This window comes from Cydia strobilella, chromosome Z (assembly GCF_947568885.1).
Source record: "Cydia strobilella chromosome Z, ilCydStro3.1, whole genome shotgun sequence".
NCBI lineage: Eukaryota > Metazoa > Arthropoda > Insecta > Lepidoptera > Tortricidae > Cydia > Cydia strobilella.
This window is the reverse complement of record NC_086068.1, coordinates 17,442,961-17,465,028: the sequence shown is the minus strand read 5'-3', so window position 1 is coordinate 17,465,028 and position 22,068 is coordinate 17,442,961. Positions and strand designations below refer to the sequence as shown.

Sequence of the window (22,068 nt, the reverse complement as noted above, 5' to 3'; positions counted from 1 at the left end):
AATTTATATATAGTAGTGTGACTACTTAAAAAACACAAATCAAAATATTTAATAAAATAATTTGATGTGTTCCCAAACTTGTTCATAATAACGATTGTTATAACACCTTTTTTGAAGGTGCACATGTTTAGCGGTAAATTTAAACTTCACTTTCCAACACAGTAGGCACTTACTTACATTTTAGCACAGAATAACTAATAGTACTACCGTACAGAAAATTCACTTTATACCTACACTCGCCGCCTGCAAGCAAAATTGAAACTTATAACCGCGCACTAACCGTGAATCTTCTTTGCGCGCCGCAGTTTTATGACCGAACTGCGAGTGTCGGCACGGGGTTGTCACTTGACAAGTTTTTGTATTACCTATACCTACTGATTTATTATTTTTAAGATAAATATGTAGGAATTACAAACGTTGATTCTGTAAACATAACATTTTTAGCCGGAGATAGTATGTCTGATTCTCATGGAAGTAGGTATGCAACAGAAGTACTTATTCCTTTGAAAATATGTCGGTCAATATGTATAGTCCGGAATTTAAAAAATATGTTTTTTTCTGCTTCCTTGTTCTTCCGTTTGTTCAGACATCCGTAAACAAAACATTATCTTTTATGCAGATTAGATCGCGATTTAGGTCTCGAAGCCATTGCGTATTTTCAATTTTGCGCGAGCGGCAGCCCACTGCCATACACCTGCCTGGGCGGTGCGCCGGCCAAGTATACCTAAACTGCGCAGTGACACCCCCCTGATTTTAGCCACTTTTCCACGACTTTGCCGCCAACACAAGGAAACACAAGACAGCGTATACTTGCACACAGCGTATACACACCCAATCCAACTTGTCAGTAGAAAAAGGCGCGAAATCAGGGGTGCGAAACTCCTAGCTTCGGGAAAACTCGGCTCTGTTCGGCTCAGCATTGCTCCGAGCAATTATTAGGGTTGGCACAACTTGACGTCCCTTTGCGTGCACGGTCGTGCACACAGTGGTCACAGATAAGATAATGATCTGAATTTTGACAACCCTAAATAGCCGAAAGGGATAGTGCCATATATTAGAAAGGGACATCGTGATTCGACCCTGAACCGCTGTCAAACTTCGGTTTTGTAAGAGGTTTCCTTTCTGTACGCACTATTATTTATTCTGTGACGAAATTAATATTTTCTGTGGTAAGTCAACTCTTTGCGCCTACTGTTAGCATGTGTTTATGTTAACGACGTTGCACCACACACACGCATACGACGAGAAACTGCTTTAAAGCTGTAACGGTGCGGTGCGGTAGTATGTTACGGCTATTATCAACGCTTGCTTGCTTTTTTTTTCATTAGACTTTACTTATCTTATACGGAGTTACATAATATATCTTTTCACATCACCAATTCGAAATAGTAGATTGTGTCACAAGGGAGCAAAATGACATTTACGACGGCGAGGGCGTAAATTAAATCCTGAACGAAGCGAAGGATTCTATAAAAGAATCCCAAGAGTAACGAGGGATTCTAAAGTAGAATCCTGAGCATACACACGCATACGACGAGAAACTGCTTTAAAGCTGTAACGGTGCGGTGCGGTAGTATGTTACGGCTATTATCAACGCTTGCTTGCTTTTTTTTTTCATTAGACTACTTATCTTATACGGAGTTACATAATATAGGTATATCTTTTCACATCACCAATTCGAAATAGTAGATTGTGTCACAAGGGAGCAAAATGACATTTACGACGGCGAGGGCGTAAATTGAATCCTGAACGAAGCGAAGGATTCTATAAAAGAATCCCAAGAGTAACGAGGGATTCTAAAGTAGAATCCTGAGCATAGTGAACGATTCAAGTGTGTTACGTCCAAGATGGAAATAATTTTGCTACCATGTGACACATACTGCTTTTCACATCACCTATGAGGTAATTATGATTTTTAAAAATATTGTATTCTTAATGTTGTATCCATGCCTTAAAATTACATCCCTTTGTAGTGACATCTAGTGATATAGTTTGCATAATCAGAAGTCAACTTTACGCAAAAGTAGATTGTCTAGAATTAACAGAAATCGCTACCATCTTTATTAACTTAAACTATATATATATAAATGAAATGAGACAGTACCTTGACAAACTATATTTCTAGTGTCCCCCCCCCCTGGATCTTACCTTGAAAAACATGGAAATACCTTGAAAAACTCTTGGCAACACTGGCGCACGTGTGCTTCAAGGCTCCAAGGTCGCGGACATGTCGCGGACCGCGGTACGGTGCGATGGTGTGTTACGATTTATGTTGACCTGTTGACAGTGTTCAGTGTTGACACTTGGTCTTGGTATATCTGTTTCAGCTGATGATTCTGTGTTGATTATTCTACAAAAATAGTTCCGAATATTACTAAAAAAACATGGGTTCTTTCCGTCCAGATAAGAAAGAAGAAGAAGAAGGCGGGAATATTTTCCAAAACTTGGACAAAACTACACTTATTCAAGAGGCCAGATATTTTAATTCGACGCCAGTTAACCCAAGAAAATGCATTTTGATTTTGTCTAAAATACTATATTTGCTGAATCAAGGCGAGAAACTAACCACTCAAGAAGCAACGGACATGTTCTTCGCAACAACGAAACTGTTCCAATCTAAGGATGTGATGCTCCGCCGGCTGGTTTATCTGTGTATCAAGGAGCTTAGTTCCATGGCGCAAGACGTGATTATAGTGACATCATCACTTACCAAGGATATGACTGGCAAAGAGGACTTGTACCGGGCTGCTGCAATCCGAGCTCTGTGCAGTATTACGGACAGCACAATGTTGCAAGCTATTGAACGCTATATGAAGCAGGCCATAGTAGATAAAAATCCAGCAGTGAGCTCTGCAGCGCTTGTGTCAGCCTTACACTTATCTGGGACTAACCCAGACCTTGTTCGCAGATGGGTAAATGAAGCTCAGGTATATATTGTTCCTACACTTACACTACAAATGGTCTTATTGATGTCCATCAGTGAAATATATATTGATGATGGTGACAGGCAGTAGGGATTTTTAGGGTTCCGTGCCTCAAAAGGAAAAAAACCGAACCCCTATAGGAACACTTGTGCTTTGTGCTTCTGTCTGTCCGTTTGTCATGGCCTATTTGCTCCAAAACTACTGCACATGAAGTTGTAAGTTGATACACATGCAAGCAAAGAGTGTATTCCCATCTTAAAGGCCGGCAACGCACTTACAACCCCTCTGGTGTTGCGGGTGTCCATGGGCGGCGGTAATCGCTTACCATCAGGTGATCCGTCTGCTCGTTTGCCTCCTATTTCATAAAAAAAAAAGCAGGGCGTATTTACCTTGGGGTCATGGCCCGGGGTGGCAGGCTGCAAGGGGTGGCAAAACAGGGGTTTTTCCTTATATGAAATACATTATCGTCACTTAATGGGGTGGCGAATGTAACTGGCATGGGGCACCAAATCTTTAAAATACGCCTCTGTATGCAAGTCTGTGACCCAAACACGGACCTGGTACGTGTAACGTAAGAGAAAAATAAAAAAAACCGGCCAAGTGCGAGTCTGACGCGCGCACGAAGGGGTTCCGTACCATAACGCAAATCAAAAACCAGTTTGTTGTATGGGAGCCCCACTAAAATATTTATTTTATTCTGTTTTTAGTATTTGTTGCTATAGCGGCAATAGATATACATCATCTGTGAAAATTTCAACTGTCTAGCTATCACGGTTCATGGGATACAGCCAGGTGACAGACGGACAGACACAGACATCGGAGTTTTAGTAATAGGGTCCCGTTTTTACCCTTTGGGTACGGAACCCTAAAAAAGGACTAAATGTAGTATATTTAATCGCAATCTTTTAATTTCATTATAATTTAATAGCAATCATTTGCTACCCTATGTCCATAATATGTTTGTACTATGTACCATGCATAGTTTGGGTGCAATATGCAGTAGATGGTCTGCACCACTGTCTCCCAGCAGTTTGGGGATCCCAACATAATGCTCAACAGCATACTAAAAATTCATAGTGTTTACCCGCTCTGAACTGGATTGTTTTTCATACACTTTTTTTTGTAGTAGTTATGTTTATTAATTTAACTAAACCTTTAATATGTTTAGGCACTGATCAGTGCATCTGCATCTGTACATTCAACTTAGACATGTGATTACTATTTAAAACGCTCATTTTGACAGCAGCATATTATTATTTGTATCTCCGTTACAAACTCTCGGGTTTTCAGGCCCGGTCATTAATAAGGCGTGCGTGGGGATAATAGATCTAACACGTAGAAGCCGTTTGGAGAGTTTTGATGTCATGTAGAACACCTGCTGGAACCCATTCACGGGCACATAAATTATTATTATTATTTCGTTTTAGACAGGCAGCTGATGCTGGTACGTCTAAATCAGTTCATATGAATTGTTAATGTAGCAAAGAAATCATACTACTCAACAATTATATTGTAATAACTGTCTGCATGCTTATTAAACTTCTTTTTTTTACAGGAAGCAATATCATCTAGCAACGTGATGGTGTCCTACCACGCACTGGCAGTTGTTGCGGGAGCTCGGCGCAACGATCGGTTGTCCACCGTCAAGCTGGTCACGAAATTGTCTCACTCCCATCTTACGTCGCCATACGCACTATCGCTTTTGATTCGCCAAGCCGCTAAACTCGCCAAGGAAGATCAAACTGACAATACTGCACAACACTTAGAATTCATTGAATCATGTTTACGTCATTCATCTGAAATAGTAGTATATGAGGCTGCGCATGCGCTTGTGAATCTGAGGCAGTCTCCTAGAGACCTCGCGCAGGCTGTATCTGTACTGCAAAGCTTCTGTGGCTCCTCAAAGGCCGCGCTACGACTAGCCGGCGCTCGGACCTTGGCTAGACTTACAGCCAAACATCCTAGTGCTGTTACCACTTGTACGCTGGATTTAGAAAATTTGATAACAGACCCCAATCGATCCGTCGCTACCTTGGCCGTTACGACTCTCCTTGCCACGGGCGCAGAGAGCTCTATTGACCGTCTGATGAAACAAATTTCAAGCTTCATGTCTGAAATATCCGATGAGTTCAAGATCGTGGTAGTCCGTGCCATTCGCCAATTATGTTCAAAGTACCCAAGAAAACATCAATCTCTCGCGGCCTTTCTGGCAGGAATGCTTCGTGACGAAGGTGGGGTTCAATATAAGACAGCTATAGCCGATGCGATCATTGCACTTGTTGAGGAAAATCCTGATGCTAAAGAAACTGGTTTGTCGCACCTATGTGAATTTATTGAGGACTGTGAACACGTCTCACTGGCCGTTCGCATATTGCATGTATTAGGACGTGAAGGACCAAAGGCTAGGCAACCATCCAGGTACATAAGATACATATATAACCGTGTGATTTTGGAGTCGGGACCGGTGCGTGCTGCTGCAGTTTCATCTGTCGCTAAGTTCGGGGCGGCGCGCCCAGAATTACTTCCTAATGTAAGAGTGCTTCTAGCTCGGTGTCAATTAGATGATGACGATGAAGTACGCGACCGAGCGATATGTTACAGCGCTATTTTGGACTCTGATGATCGTAAGCTTATTGATGATTTCATAATTAATGTGCCAGTACCAAATGTGGTGCTTTTAGAAAGAGCACTTCGAGACCATCTGACCACGATGCCTGGAGAGCCATTTAATATTGATTCAGTACCTACAGCGGAAGAACCTCAGAAAGTTATGGAATCCCCTGTAGAAATAGAACCTCGGAAACTCATCACGGTTTCTCGTGAAGAGCAGTATGCTGACCAATTAAAGGTGATTCCTGGAGTAGAAGTATTTGGACCCTTGTTTAAGACATGTGAGGCAGTTGATTTAACTGAGCCCGAGACAGAGTACAGAGTTCGTTGTGTTAAACACGTCTATGCTCGCCATGTAATACTTCAGTTCGAATGCCTTAATACACTCAGTGACCAGATTTTGGAAAAGGTTCATATACGCCTAGAGCCTGCACCTGGTTACAAGATTCTCGGAGAAGTTGCCTGCGAACAACTTCCTTACGACAAGCAGGGAAGCGTATTCTGTATTTTGGAGTTTCCGCAAAGCCCCATTGAGACGCTTGGTACGTTTGGCGCCACTCTCGAGTTCGTAGTTCGCGATTGTGACCCCACAACCGGACTACCCGATTCCAGAGAAGGGTACGCTGATACATATCCTTTAGAAGAGACCGAGATAGGATGTGCAGATCAGTTTCGAACCAGAGCGGCATCCGACGAGTGGGAATCATCGTGGGAGAGGGCGTCGACAGCGGCGGAAGCCTGCGATACATTTGAATTGTCTCAGCGAGACGTGGGTGAAGCCGCATTAGCCGTTTGTACTCATTTAGGTTTACCTAAAGCGGCTATAGCTGGAGGGTCAGATGCAGTGAAAGAAATTCGAGGCGGTGGATTGTGGAGGGAGGGCTGCCCGGCGCTATTAAGGGCCCGACTGGTAGCCGCCCAAGGCACCGTCACTATGCAGCTGGCCGTGCGCTCACCTCGAGACGACATCGCCACTCTTATGTTAGTAGCTGTCGGTTAAGCTTCTAATATTTTTTCTTACTGTCTTCATGTAGATTACCTATTTTAAATATTTGCGATATGTAAATATATCATAAAAATCAATTTTCTTGTTAAAGTATATATATTTTTTTTTTTTTTTTATACCACGTCGGTGGCAATCAAGCATACGGCCCGCCTGATGGTAAGCAGTTACCGTAGCCTATGAACGCCTGCAACACCAGAGATATTACACGCGCGTTGCCGACCCTAAATATACATATTTGAACTAAAAGGTCAATAATTGTTTTTATCGAAATATGGAGTTTTATTCGTAACCACATAGGCCATATATTTTTACAAAAAGTCGTTAATTGTAGTAAAGACTTCGGTGCCATCTGTTTTGCGGTAATTGAGTTAGTGAAACATCAACTTTCGACAATCAGTCTCCATATAGGCAAAGATAGATATATAGGTAATGTACTGAGTCTGAGCCGTATGTACAGTATCATGTATTGATTGTTTAAGGGCTTATTTAAATAAAACCGGACTAGTGCGAGTCGGACTCGCGCAACGAGGGTTCCGTACTTTTAAGTATTTGTTGTTATAGCGGCAACAGAAATACATCATCTGTGAAAATTTCAACTGTCTAGCTATCACAGTTCATGAGATACAGCCTGGTGACAGACAGACAGACGGACAGCGGAGCCTTAGTAATAGGTTCCCGTGTTTACCCTTTGGGCACGGAACCCTAAAAACCGCATCAAAATCCGTTGCTTAGTTTTAATGATCTAAGCATACATAGGGACAGACAGACAGCAGGAAGCGACTTTTTTAGGGTTCCGTACCCAAAGGGTAAAAACGGGACCCTATTACTAAGACTCCGCTGTCTGTCTGTCACCAGGCTGTATCTCGTGATCTGTGATAGCTAGACAGCTGAAATTTTCACAGATGATGTATTTCGGTTGCCGCTATAACAACAAATACTAAAAACAGAATAAAATAGAGATTGGGCTCCCATACACATACAACGAGCATACAACAAACGTGATTTTTGACCGAAGTTAAGCAACGTCGGGCGGGGTCAGTACTTGGATGGGTGACCGTTTTTATAGTTAATGGTACGGAACCCTTCGTGTGTGAGTCCGACCCGCACTTGGCCGGGTTTTTTTTATACTATGTAGTTATAATGATGAACCGTGAACCAGACATTAGCTAGGTATTTATTTTTCTAATTTTATGTCATAATTTATTAGGTATGACTTTTAATTACATTAAAGGTAACAAGCTATTATTATTCTAAGTATTAATGAACTGAACGTCCACGAATCTCATAAATTCTCTCACTCCCACTAGTGATACAATTATATAGTCCATCTCTCTCATTGGGCACGCTACCCAGCCGGCTCACGTGTTTTTAAGCGTGAACCGCAGTGATGTCAATGATTTGTCGATGAAACCCTGTTAATACTTTAAGCTTTAGGTACTTCGTGAGCTTTTAGAGTATCAACCTGCAGTTTTAGGAATTGCGCTGTGATAGAAATGGATAATTAATTTCTTATTGTAGATCAGATAGAGATAGACTATTTACAATAAATAAAAAATCTCAGCTTTCGATTAAAAAAACTGTACTCAAATCTGTAATCCGTTTGGGAGCTACGATGCCACAGATAGTCTAATCCGCTGAGGTGTTTCTAACTTTGTTAGCTTTGATTGGTAGAAATAAAAGCAGTTGTGTCGGGGTATGTTATATATACATATGAGATGATACTTAATACAAATATCCTACGACCTTCCTCGGGTCTCTTAACTATTATTTCCATACCAAATATCATCTAAATCGTTTCAGCGGTTTAATTTTGAAGAGTTAACAAGCAGACAGACATACAGAGCTAATTTCGAATTAATGATATTACAGGGGATATACACATATATCAGAGATGATAACCAGCTGCTACTGCCTTATTTTTGCATTTGTTTAAATTAGATAACTGGCCTCTTCGGTGGCATCAAACAACTCTTTAACTATGTACGGAAAGGAGACCATAAACAGTCAGTACCCACCGTAGGCTCTTCTTTGGCAAAAACTTCCCCATAGCTTTATTCCATTTTGTATTTTATTTTAGGGGTTAAAAAGTACTTCCAACTATAGAAATTTGGATTTTAAGGGTTCCGTACCTCAAAAGGAAAAAAAAACGTAACCATTATAGGATCATTCACTCACGAGTGATACAGACACACGTCTGTCTGTCACAGTCAATTTGCTCCGAAACTATTGAAACAAGTAGGTTTATATTTGGTACATATACGTAAGTTTTGCAATTTATATTTTGTCAAATATCAAATGACAGGGCTTTTTGTAATGAATTCAAATATATGTACCTACGTGTTTATTAATGTACCAGTTTAATACATTTTAAACTAAATAGTAAGTTATTTAAGAAGAAACTTGGCAAATGTAGAGCAACTATGTACTTAAACGCATTTTTTACGCCGTAAATCATGAAAATTCATGATATCTCCATACGTTTTTATTCGCGGTGCACGCGTTACATTTATTTCGCAATCTAAGTTTTCCGGGCACAATAGATAGTAGGTTTATTCATTTGAATCTCACAAGAAGTAGAATCGATTCACAGGACTTCCAACAAATTCGTGCATATTAGAAAATGGAGATATATACCTACATTTTCTAATTCTGGCTGATTTTGAATCCGGCTAGCGGAAAAAGAAAATTGGCAATCATGTCATGTCTGAAAGGGTGTTACGTTTTATCGATAATTCCACTTCTTTATAATGTATGTCACATCACTACTAAAGTTAAAGTATATAGAAATACCAATAGCAACAAACACGTTGGCGCGATGAAGATTTGCGTTTGGATTTTGTTATTCGTAATTCGAAATTGAGACTAAAATCTATTAGTTGTGTTTTTATTGACCTCGTCAAGAAGAGTATGAAGTGCATTAGTGAATAAACTAACAAAAGTTATAACTAGTTAACTTCTAATCAAGTTGTGGATTGTTAATAAAATTAATGATCAAAGGTAGGTACTTTTTGCACTATTTCTGTTGTTAAATATATGGATTAACTGTCATGTAAATAGTAGTGTGACTACTTGTAAAAAACACAAATTAAAATATTTTCATAAGAAAGTAATTTAATTTGTTCTTAGTAAATATATTTATATTTAGTTCTGCTGTAGTTAAGTTTCTGAAGTGAAATGTATAATTTCTTTGAGAAAATGAAGTTCTATAAACCTAATAAAACATACCTTATATGAACTTTTTTATAAAATTACACCTACAATGACTAGGTACTAAATCGGAGTTTTAACTTGGAACTATTAAGAAATGTTTGCTTTGGTGCAGAATTCGTAGGTAAATTAATTCTAGTTGGCCTGCTTACTTAATCTTACTACTTCTACATGTAAAAATATTTAAATATATTTATTCAGTGGAGTAATGTAATATCTAAAAGCACTACTTACTCAATTTTTTTATTATGACTCCTGTTACTTGATATAGTTTTACAACAGAAAAATCCACCACTTTACATTACATTTATAGTTATAGCTGAATATTGGAAAAAATATATATATATTTACTTTCAAGTTTTAGCCTTATGAATTACAAATATTTTGACTGAATTAAGGAAATCAGCATCGGCATATTTATGCTCCGGCCCGCTAATAAAATTACTGAAACATTTTGAGATTATTTACTGGATACTTTTATAAGATAAAATAACAAAAATCCCACCCCACCCATATAATCTTAAAAATATAAGATTAGAGCTAAGAATATTGTAATTCTTGTTCCTTATGAAAAATAAAGTTAATTTTTTTTTTTATATTTGGCCAACCTTTCAGAAAGCTTACCAAGTCAACTATAAAATAATAAAAAAATTGCAAGCAGCATGCGAGCTGGAGTTTCAGGTGCTTTGTAAACTGAATCTGAACAGTTTGTACACGTAAAGGTGATAGTCAAAAGAGTATACCTATTTAATCAGACACGGAATGATCTTGATTATTCTCAAAATCGCTGGATCTTGGCTGTTCTCATTAATGTAACTATGACAAAAAATCTTACATTATCTTTTTCTATTGGAAAGGGCAGTCAGGGAACTGTAGAAAAATCAAGTAAGATAAAAGAAAGAAAAAGAAGTGGGTTAGTTGCATTTACACTGCAGGTGCTCTTTCCTACTTGACAGCTGGGGCGTAGCTAGAGGATATGGCGCCCGGGGCAGTCACCAAATTTGCGCCCCCTGACGACTGACAAAAGTTTCCCTGCTGCTGCCTTTTGCCCATTTTGGCGCCCCCCCCTTGGATGGCGCCCGGGGCACTTGCCCCCTCTGCCCCCGCCCTAGTTACGCCACTGCTTGACAGTCAAGTATAATATGTGCCAAATGTATGAGTGCCTGTACTTGTACCTGCTACATGTATTTTATTACAGAGCTTGTGCCCCATTATGGCAATTGTCCACATTGACCCTAATATTTTACTGTGTATATACAGAAAGCAATTTCATATGTGCTGTATGTAACCAAGGCCACATAACAGACGAGATTATAACAAAGACGAAATAATACCAAAAGTAAATATTGTCTTCAGTTAATGTGATAGTTACTCATAAATAAATCTATGTCAATGGATTATATTGCATACCAATAATGAATTTAAGATATATACCGACGTTTCAACCCTTTAAAGTGTGTGTGGTCAATGGTAGACTGAGGAAAAATATATATTCACCTCTGTCAAAAGTACAATGTGCAAAACTAACCACATACAACAATAATGAAGCAATAAATAATAAATTTTAAGGTGGGTAATACCTACATGCTAAACAGGGTAATTAAGGCTAGTTAAATATACATTATAACTATTATAAGTAACACCTGGTACTAACTAAAATGTCCACGCCATTCAACACAATGGTCTGACAGTCCTATGCTTCGATTGTACCTTTATTAGATGGACTACACTACACTACTGGATCCCAATCCCAAGCTAGTGGTAGAGATTAGAGAAAAGCCATCTCCCCTATTGTTATAGTATCCCCACTTCCTGCCTGTTTGGTTTTCATATTTTAACAGACTTCAAAATTCCAAAAATAGGTTTTTTTTTAAATATTTGTTACCTCTGAACTTCATAATTTCTCATAGTCCGACTCGTAAGCTCAAACTACAGTTGAAGAAAGCTTACAACTGGGTGAACTGGGAATGCATGTAGCTTGTGTAGGTAAGAATAAAAATAGAAGGGGAAGCAACTTGTCAAGGGGGTATTTTCCACTTGTGTCCCAGTTTGCGGTTTTTCATTGTTATAAGAAAAACAGTTGAGTTACACCTTACAACATAACTGCAAATGGACAAGATATTCTTCATTTAATTCTCTACAATAGTTGCCATTAGCCGGATTGCCAAAACCGTATGGGTACAAACCATGCAAAATGCTTAATGCGTTAATGATGATTTAAATGATGTATGCCATATTTGTGAATGAAAACAATTCTGACCCTGATTAATCTGATTAGAAAACATGTTTATAACACAATAATTGATCTCATCACTTGAAATAAAAATAATTCCTAATGAGAAATTAATATTGATTTGTTTTCTTAAAATGCTAATGTTTAAGTAGTTAAAATGCAAATATTAAAGTGTGTTATTAATAATAATTTACGTAATTAGTACTATTTTTGATTTTATATTCATTACAAACCTCTGTGTCTTGTTACTTTTGACCCACAACGTGTTTGTTACTTTCGGCCCGCCAACGGGGTCATAAGTAACAAAAGACGTTTTTTTTAAAAAGTAACTATACATACAAAATACACAATTATAAGGTTAATCAAGATGTTAATGTACAGCTTGAATTGAAGTTATACATGAATACATTAATTTCATGAAAATAATAACGGTTAACCAGAAACTAAGGTCAAAGTACAAAGTGTTGCGTTTGTCTCCGCTCTCCCCTAGGTACGAGTATATCACTACATAGTATAAAACAAAGTCGCTTCCTGCTGTCTGTCTGTCTCTATGTATGCTTAGATCTTTAAAACTATGCAACGGATTTTGATGCGTTTTTTTTAAATAGATAATTATTCAAGAGGAAGGTATATATGTATGCATTGCACCCGTGCGAAGCCGGGACGGGTTGCTAGTAAGGGTTAATTTGGGGCATTTTCTATGGACTTCTATGGTCGCGCGGCATTGTATTTATATCGGGGCATCGTTTATAATGGCGTAAGCGCCATCGACAATGAGGTCCCTTTTCATAGAAAATACCCCATTTATACTTAACTGTCAAAAATAAATTCTTACGTTACTCCGATTATAGGTTATTAACTTACTAATTAGGCAAAATCACCTCTTGGTAATAGTCATTTGTTTTACAGCAGGGCAAAGTTGTTGTTTAACCACTCGTGCTAGTAACGATACCTGAGCAAGCGAAAGCTCCCTAAGTGAACCACTAGCGTAGCGAGTGATTCGAAAAGTGGAATATTGAGCGTTGCGAGGTCTTCAAGGCACGAGGGTTAAACAAATTTTGCCACCGAGTGAACCACAACATTTTTCATCACAGCACCACACCAACGCGAGAAAAATACTAACACAGTTATCAAACAAAATCAAACCAATCAAATCGAAATGAATGTATATATCAATCAATATCAACATTTAAAAGTCAATTTTACCAGCCAACTAATGGAAACAACACACAATTTGCACCAGATTCCTTTGCCACACATGTGGATAAAATGCAACTTTCGCATTCGTTTTGAACAATCAAGAGAAACTTTACCAGCTGGTGTGGTGAAAAACACTTTAGCATACATGGGGTAGTATAGTAGCCAATCAGCCATTATTCGCTGTTACGTGCGCGCGAGAATCCTCGCCACTCGCCAAGGTCGCAGGTCGCGTGCGACGTGTCAGGACAACGTGACTAACTCGAGAGGGTCTTGAACGCCCGTGCCCGGCCCTGCGTCATGAAGTCGTGCTGTTATGTCATGCGTTGCTTTGTTTTATTTTAACCTGCTTTTACTTAGCTTCACGCTGTATTTTTAAATGGGGCACAGGTGCAGATACCACCAGGTCCCGTGCTGCTACGCGAAAATGTTCTCAGGACACCTTCCTTAATCTTTTAATTAACGACGATTGGCATTTTGGAAAAAAAAACCTACAGCGTACAAAATCGACAGTTTTGATTTTAAAAAAGGTTGATGTACAGACACGATTCTATTTATATCCAGGATTCTATTTATTTCTAGGATCAAAAGCTTCTTAGAGACCAACCCAGATTAGGGCACCAGAAAATACTTGTAATACATACCTATATACATATTACTATGTATTACCAGTATACATAGTAATTAAGCAAAATATATACTTTCCGCTGGCAATCAATACTCGCCAGATCTGTACCAATACCGCTGTTTTGGTGGTATCTATCTATTCAGTCACCCCGCTAAATTGCCGTTGTTCTTTCCGAATGTATTTAACGTTTGTATTTTTTTGTCGGCAGGTACACAACCTAACTTACTATGGACAACCTCGATGACTCTGAGAACAATGCCAAGGTTTCGGATTCAGCTTATTCTAACAGCTGCAGCAACAGCCAGTCTAGACGAAGGTAAACTATTTATTTTCCGATGTTTGACTTTGTTGTGGTGAATCGTCCGCCACTACTTATAGACAAATCATGCGTAAGTATTGAGTGTGTTTACTACATTTAATTGTGCAATTTAAATATACCAAACAGATCCGTCATTTGAGAAAGGATTTTATGGAAAATTGGGTGGGAAGGATAACCCTTATCTGTGCTGACAGATGAAAAATGATAATCGAAATTGAAGTGCCGCATACTGGCCGCATATGGTTGCCAAATACGCACTGTCTTTGTCTTGATAAGGGTCCTTGAGTTTTACGCCGCCGAAGTTGCGGGCGGAAGCTAGGATAATTAAGTAAATGTATTTTAGTTTTAGTTTTAACTAGATAATTGTGTTATTTTTCAATGTCACTATGCATGGACTGGATATTAAAGTAACACTTGAAGTGGTTTGCGGTTCGCCTAAGGCATGCGCATCAGGGAGAGCAGCTCTAATCTAAATACGATCCATTTGTGACGTCACAAGACGCTCCGACATCGGCATCTGCTGGTGGCATTCAATAGAACCCAGTCCAAGAGCTCGCATGGCTTTGCACGTTTTGCTTACGCGAATGACACCTCACGTTGTTGATCCTTTACTAAATATAGTAAGCCTTATATATTTTTGTAAAATAGTTCCGTTACATAATTATATGGACGGACATACAACGCAAAGCCTTAACGTTGTTATTTGTAACATGTTCTCCAAAAGTTACTCCATACGATAGGATTTTTTGAAATTCAACACTAGTCCTTGGGGGGTAGATATTGTATTACTTACGCGCACGAAAAGTAGTGTCTAAATGTAGAAACATATGAAATGTATTCTTTCTCTAGATACGATTATTTACAATTAACTTCAAATAGATAATGACATTCAGTGTGACCAAATATATCGCAACATATCATTATTCCTACGGTACTTTGGCTGTCACTATCTATTTGATGTTGACTGTACATTACATCTGCCGTGGTAATTTTTTATTTAGTTTCAATGCCTGGTAGCAGAGCGAAATATTATTTTCTCTAGTTACACCCGTCAAGAATTCCAAGCTTTTAAGGCGCATCATAATATATTTTAAATTTTGTTATCAGCTTGAGCAGGTTCTCTTTGTCTCTGGTAAATTTTTACCACTTGCCCCGATGTGTATTGTATAACTTCTATATGACGCTTGCGCAATTTTCAACATCAAAAGTCACTATTTGAACAGTAGACCGATAGTGGGACCATATTTTTGACCTTAAAGTTATGATAATTCTAAAGAAGGAAAAGTGATGCTTATATGGCAGGGGACATGTTTTTAAGCATATTTGTAATTTAAGACGAAAAGTTAGAACGAGCGTTAGGTATAAATTAGGTATTTATATATTTTGATTGATGCTTTTTGAATATTGAATTAAAGTGCAAAGTTTAAGCTTCATCGTTTAAATTATGTATGACTCTTTAAACTGTTACATTTTTAGAAAAAAATTTAACGTGCTTCTTTGTCAAACTAAAATTAGCTTATTATTTTGTCGATATTGAATTAAAGTTTTAAAAATCCACAATAATATCTCTAAATTCTTAAGTTAATAGACAAAGCCGAAAAATTAGAAAAATAGGATTGCTGCTTAAATTTTAATATGCATTTTCTGTCCTGTAAGGTCCAATATTGAATTAAAGTCTATAAAGATAAGTTTCATACTATAAAATAATATATGCAACCATATTATGAAAAGTAAGAAATTTCTGTGTGTAGCTTCCATTGTTATAGCCAAATCTATTTAAAAAGGCGCGAAATTCATACATACGCCGCGCTGGTCCGTCAAGGTGCCAGCGCGGCACGCGGGAGCCTATCGTAGCATTCGTATCTATCTATACCTATAGGTACCTCGCCCGGTCGCCCCACCCCCCGCTCAGCTTCGTAAGCGCTGCTTGAGTTTTCTTGTCATTCATTAGTTTGTTTACCGTGCACATAAATTAGATGCCGATATTACGTGAAATTAATGTAATTATGACTTCAAAATGAGTACAAAATGTTTGTTATGTGGACTGATTATTTGTAGTTACTTAGTGGTCCGAGAGCTGGTAGACATTTTGGAGTAGGTCCTTGAGGCAAGCTGAAAATTTGCCTGATACTTCTCCTATCATACCCTAACTCAGCACTGGAGGTCTGGCTGCAGGGTAGCGGGGCTAAATCAACCCTTATATTTTTTAAGATTTTTTAGGGCTCCAAAAAAGTTCGTGAGGCAATCTGTAATTTTTACAGGTTGAAGTTAAGTATCTAAATAGTCACAAAAAAATAAGCCTGAACATTTGGTCGGGTCTTTGACCTTGCCAGAAGATCTAAAAAGTAACGTATGGCACTTACTCGTACGTAAAATTAAGTTTGTCTACTATAGTAATTGTATGCATTACAAAGTTATTTTTGTAGTACAGTAAATTAAAGACTACTAGGTAGGATGTACAGTCAGCAATACTATTCGCTTAGCACCGTTGCATACAAACTTCTTTACAGGGGTGGTATCTTTTCTCTGCAGCTGACTGTACAATGTGATTGTAACTATGACGATGGTGTATATTTATGATGTATGTTATTTATTGTGTTTTTTGTATGTTACTTAAGGGCTTCTGTTAAGGGAGCGAAAATTTGATTATTTTTGCGCTACAACGCACGGTTTAGGAGATACAGCCCTGTAAATATTTTTTTCTGTTTTTTTTTTCTTTGTTTTTTTTTTCTTTGTTTTTTTTTCATGTTTATTAAGGGTCCACTGCAGGCGAACGAAAATGTTTATTATTTTGCGCTACGGCACACGGTTTAGGAGATACAGAATTATAAAGGTTTTTTGTGGTTTTTTTTTAATATATTAATTAAGGGTTCTTAGTGGAACGAAAATTTGATTATTTTTGCGCTCCGTCGCACGGTTTAGGAGATACAGCCCTCTAAAAAAATTTCTTTTTCTTTTCTTTTTAAATGTTAATTAAGTTGAACGAAAATTTTATTATTTTACGCTACGACGCTATTATTAAATTATGTTAGATTTTGAAAATTTTATATTAAATATATCTACTTATATATAAAGTTGAAGTTTGGTTATTGAATTTTATATTATATAAATATACAAAAAAAGAAATATAGGGCTGTATCTCCTAACCCGTCCGTCGTAGCGCAAAAATAATAAAATTTTCGTTCCCCTTTAAAAACACTTTTTATACAAAAAACACAATGAAACACAATAAGAAAAAAAACTCTACACGGCTGTATCTCCTAAGCCGAGCGTCGTAATATTAAAAAAAAAACAAACAAAAATACCAAAAAAATCTTTATAAGGCTGTATCTCTGAACCGTGGGTCGTATAGTAAAATAATAAAATTTTCGTTCAACTTAATTAACATTTAAAAAGAAAAGAAAAAAAAAACAATTTTTTTTTAGAGGGCTGTATCTCCTAAACCGTGCGTTGTAGCGCAAAAATAATCTAATTTTCGTTCCCCTTTGAGAAACCCCTAAGTAACATACAGAAAACACAATGAAAAACTGAAAAGAAAAACAAGGAAAAAATCTTTATAGATTGTATCTCCTAAACCGTGCGACGGAGCGCAAAAATAATCAAATTTTCGTTCCACTAAGAAACCCTTAAGTAATATATTTAAAAAAAACACAGAAAATCTTTATAAGGCTGTATCTCCTACACCGTGCATCGTAGCGCAAAATAATAAAATTTTCGTTCCATTGCAGTGGACCCTTAGTTAACATTAAAAAAAAGAAGAAAAAAAAAACAGTACATTTCGATGCTAGTGCGGAAAGTATGTCATACTTTACATACTTTCGAAGAATGACATTTCCGCACGTGTATCGAACGACGTTTTTTAATACCGTTGCGAAAAAATAAGAAAAACAACAAGTAAGGAATTGGAAACTTTTATATTATTAATTCTGTGACATTATTGACATTAGACTTATATTGACCGGGATATAGACCGTGATTACCTTTTGTATTATTTGTGAGCTCCCGATATTTCAAAACCACCGTGAATCATTCAAAACTCTAATTATTGACATTGACATTATGAAGAGGTATTTTTATAGCTTTTATTCGACTAGAATGGATTTTGTTATTATTATTGAACCCACTTCATACAACATTATACACATTGTATTGTTTTACAAATATAAAACATTGTACTATTATTACCTAAATATCGTTATTAACGATTATTTCAATACTCAATACTCAGTAATCAACATAAAAACCTACTGTTAAAGTAAGAATACGAAAAATATACATATTTCATATTTTATTACTTACCTCCATCATTATAACACGTCTTTTTTTTATATATTGAATATTGAAAAACCGTTCTTAATAAGTTGTCTGAATAGAACGGAACGCCTGTCAAAGGAGAGGCGTTTTTTATTTCTGCTTTAAATTTCCAAAGGCAACATTCGATATTGTTTTTATAAATGTACGATACACAAATAATCGTAATTAACGATATTTGGGTAATAATAGTACAATGTTTTATATGTACAATTGTCTTATAGAACATGCATTTAAAAAAAATCTTTCATTGAAGTGGGTTCAATAATAATAACACCCAGCTAAAAAAACACCTCTTCATAATGTCAATGTCAATGATGTCACAGAATTAATAATATAAAAGTTTCGAATTCCTTACTTGTTTTCTTATTTTTTCGCAACTGTATTGAAAAACGTCGTTCGATACACGTGCGGAAATGTCTAATAATGACATACTTTCCGCACTAGCATCTAAATGTCCTATTACAGGGCTGTATCTCGTAAACCGTGCGTTGTAGCGCAAAACTAATCTAATTTTCGTTCCCCTTTGAGAAACCCGTAAGTAACATTCAAAAAACATAATCGAACAACAAAGAAAACAAAAAAATAAAAAATCTTTATAGGGTTGTATCTCCTAAACCGTGCGTTGTAGCGCAAAAATAATCTAATTTTCGTTCCCCTTAGAAAAGCCCCTAAGTAACATACAAAACACACAATGAAAAACTAAAAAGAAAACAAACAAAGAAAAAAATGTTTATAGGGTTGTATCTCCTAAACCGTGCGTCGGAGCGAAGAGCAAAAATAATTAAATTTTCGTTCCATTTTAAGAAACCCTTATTAATATTTAAAAGATACAACCCTATAAAGATGTTTAAATTTTTTGTTTTCTTTTTTGTTTTTCATTGTATTTTTTGAATGTTACTTACGGGTTTCTCAAACGAGAACGAAAATTAGATTATTTTTGCGCTTCAACGCACGGTTTAGGAGAGACAGCCCTGTAAAGATATTTTTCTGTTTTTTTTTTGTTTTTTTTTTTTATGTTAACTAAGGGTCCACTGCAATGGAACGAAAATTTTATTATTTTGCGCTACGATGCACGGTTTAGGAGATACAGCCTTATAAAGATTTTTTTTTAAATATAAATTAAGGGTTTCTTAAAGTGGAATGAAATTTTGATTATTTTTGCGCTACGACGCACGGTTTAGGAGTTACAGCCGTGTAAATATTTTTTTCGTTTTTTTTTGTTTTTTCTCATATTAAAAAAGGGTTTCTTAGAGGCAAAGAGGATATAATAAGATAGAGTGGTACTGTCATAGTAAATTTTGTAACCGCTTTAAATTCACTGCCATCTATCGACATACTTTAAAACTAAAAATGAAGATTTATAAAAATACGTTAAAATGTATTTAAATATGGATAAATGATTTTTTTATTTGCATTAATTATTTTTATATAATTTTGATCCATGTTCTTTCACTGATATGTGTTAAAATTATAATAACAAACGAAACCATCAACGCCCTCTATACGAGAGTAAGCCAAAACTAGTGGTGCCATCTGATCGAGAATCAAATTTTCGTGATTTTCGAGGCACGTTTTTTCCTTAGACTGTATCCATCTATTACGGAGTTATATCTATCTTTGTTAGAGGGGAACGAACATTTTACTTTTTTTGCGCTCCGACGCACGGTTTAGGAGATACAGCCCTATAAGAAGATTGTTTTCTTTGTTTTTTTCTTTTGTTTTCATTGTGTTTTTTGTATGTTACTTAGGGGCTTCTGATAGGGGAACGAAAATTTGATTATTTTTGCGCTATAACGAACGGTTTAGGAGATACAGCCCTGTAAATATTTTTCTGTTTTTTTTTTCTTTGTTTTTTTTTAATGTTTATTAAGGGTCCACTGCAGGCGGACGAAAATGTTATTATTTTGCGCTACGGCGCACGGTTTTGGAGATTAAGCCTTATACGGATTTTTTGTGTTTTTTAATACCTATATTAATTAAGGGTTTCTTAAAGTGGAACGAAAATTTGATTATTTTTTCGCTCCGTCGCACGATTTAGGAGATTCAACCCTATAAAGATTTTATCTTTGTTTTTCATTGTGTTTTTTGTATGTTATTTAGAGGTTTCTCAAAGGGGAACGAAAACTAGATTATTTTTGCTCTACAACGCACGGTTTAGGAGATACAGCCCTCTAAAGATTTTTTTTCCTTTTTTCTTTTTTTTTAATGTTAATTAAGGGTCCACTGCAGTTGAACGAAAATTTTATTATTTTGCGCTACGACGCACGGTTCAGGAGATACAGCCTTATAAAGATTTTTTCGTTTTTTTTTTTGTTTTTTTTTTTTTTATATTAATTGAGGGTTTCTTAAAGTGGATCGAAAATTTGATGATTGTTTTTGTGCTACGACGCGCGGTTTAGGAGATACAGCCGTGTAAAGTTTTTTTTTCTTTTTGTGTTTCATTGTACGACCGACGAGTCTGGCCTAGTGGGTGACCCTGCCTGTGAACCCGATGGTCCTGGGTTCGAATTCCGGTAAGGGCATTTATTTGTGTGATGAACACAGATATTTGTTCCTGATTCATGGGTGTTTTCTATGTATTTGTATATTATATATATCGTTGTCTGAGTACCCATAACACAAGCCTTCTTGAGCTTACTGTGGGACTGTCAATCTGTGTAAGAATGTCCTATAATATTTATTTATTTATTTATTGTGTTTTTTGTATATTGAGAGGGGAACGATTTTTTTTTATTTTTGCGCTGCGACGGACGGTTTAGGAGATACAGCCCTATATATTTTTTTTTGTTTATTGTTGTTTTTTTTTGTATGTTATATAATATAAAATTCCATAACCAAAATTCAAATTTTTATATAAGTAGATATACTCAATATAAAAATTTCAAAATCTAACATAACTTAATAGAAATGTCCTCATACATCATAAATATACACCATCCTCATAGTTACAATAACATTGTACAGTTAGCTGCAGAGAAAAGATACCACCCCTGTATAGGTTTGTATGCAAAGGTGCTAAGCGAATAGTATTGCTGACTGTACATCCTACCTAGTGGTCTTTAATTTACTACAAAAATAACTTTGTAATGCATACACTTTGTTTAGTAGACAAACATAATTTTGCGTGCAAAAATAACTGCGATGCATACGCTTTGTATAGTAGAGAAACTTAATTTTGTGTGCAAAGATAACTTTGTAATGCATACAATTTGTATAGTAAACAAACTTAATTTTGCGTGCAAGTAAGTGCCATACTTTTTAGATCGCCTGGCAAGGTTAAAGACACGACACGACCAAATGTTCTGGTTTATTATTTTTATGACTATTTAGATACTTAATTTTAACCTGTTAAAAATACAGATTGCTTTTAGAACATTTTTTTGAATTTTGTGAAATATTATTTTGCACGCGTCTAGCAAGGTTAGGTTACCCGCTAGCCCGTTGATCTATATACCGTTGATCTACCTATATATCAATACCGTTTGATCGCTGCCTCGGCGGCGCACAGCGCGGCGCGCGCAACCATGCCGCGCGTTTGAAATGTAACGTGAATATAAGCACGGAATGCATACGTATCAGTATTTAGTGACGCACAAATTTTATATTTCTAATCTTTTGTGTGGGAACTAA

At 36.7% G+C, this 22,068-nt stretch overlaps 2 protein-coding genes across 2 annotated transcripts in view; both read left to right on the top strand.

The window, feature by feature from the left end:
• Nucleotides 1-2,315: 2,315 nt before the first annotated feature.
• Nucleotides 2,316-6,628, top strand: LOC134754709 (coatomer subunit gamma-2-like). Its single transcript, XM_063691044.1, has 2 exons — nt 2,316-2,927; nt 4,480-6,628. Exons 1-2 carry the CDS (start codon nt 2,385-2,387, stop codon nt 6,532-6,534), a joined length of 2,598 nt encoding a protein of 865 aa, XP_063547114.1. The 5' UTR covers nt 2,316-2,384; the 3' UTR covers nt 6,535-6,628.
• Nucleotides 6,629-9,512: 2,884 nt separating this feature from the next.
• LOC134754174 (period circadian protein) overlaps nt 9,513-22,068 on the top strand; it is a 56,229-nt gene continuing 43,673 nt past the window's right edge. Inside the window, exons 1-2 of the mRNA XM_063690304.1 lie at nt 9,513-9,537; nt 14,014-14,121. Of these exons, the coding sequence (XP_063546374.1) occupies nt 14,033-14,121 (89 nt within the window). The 5' untranslated portion in view covers nt 9,513-9,537; nt 14,014-14,032. The remainder of the gene's footprint in view (nt 9,538-14,013; nt 14,122-22,068) is intronic.

Coding starts and splice junctions, on each gene's coding strand:
- LOC134754709 (XM_063691044.1), top strand. CDS start 2,385: ATGGGTTCTTTCCGTCCAGATAAGAAAGAAGAAGAAGAAGGCGGGAAT. Junction 2,928..4,479: donor GATGGGTAAATGAAGCTCAG/GTATATATTGTT, acceptor TTTTTTTTACAG/GAAGCAATATCATCTAGCAA.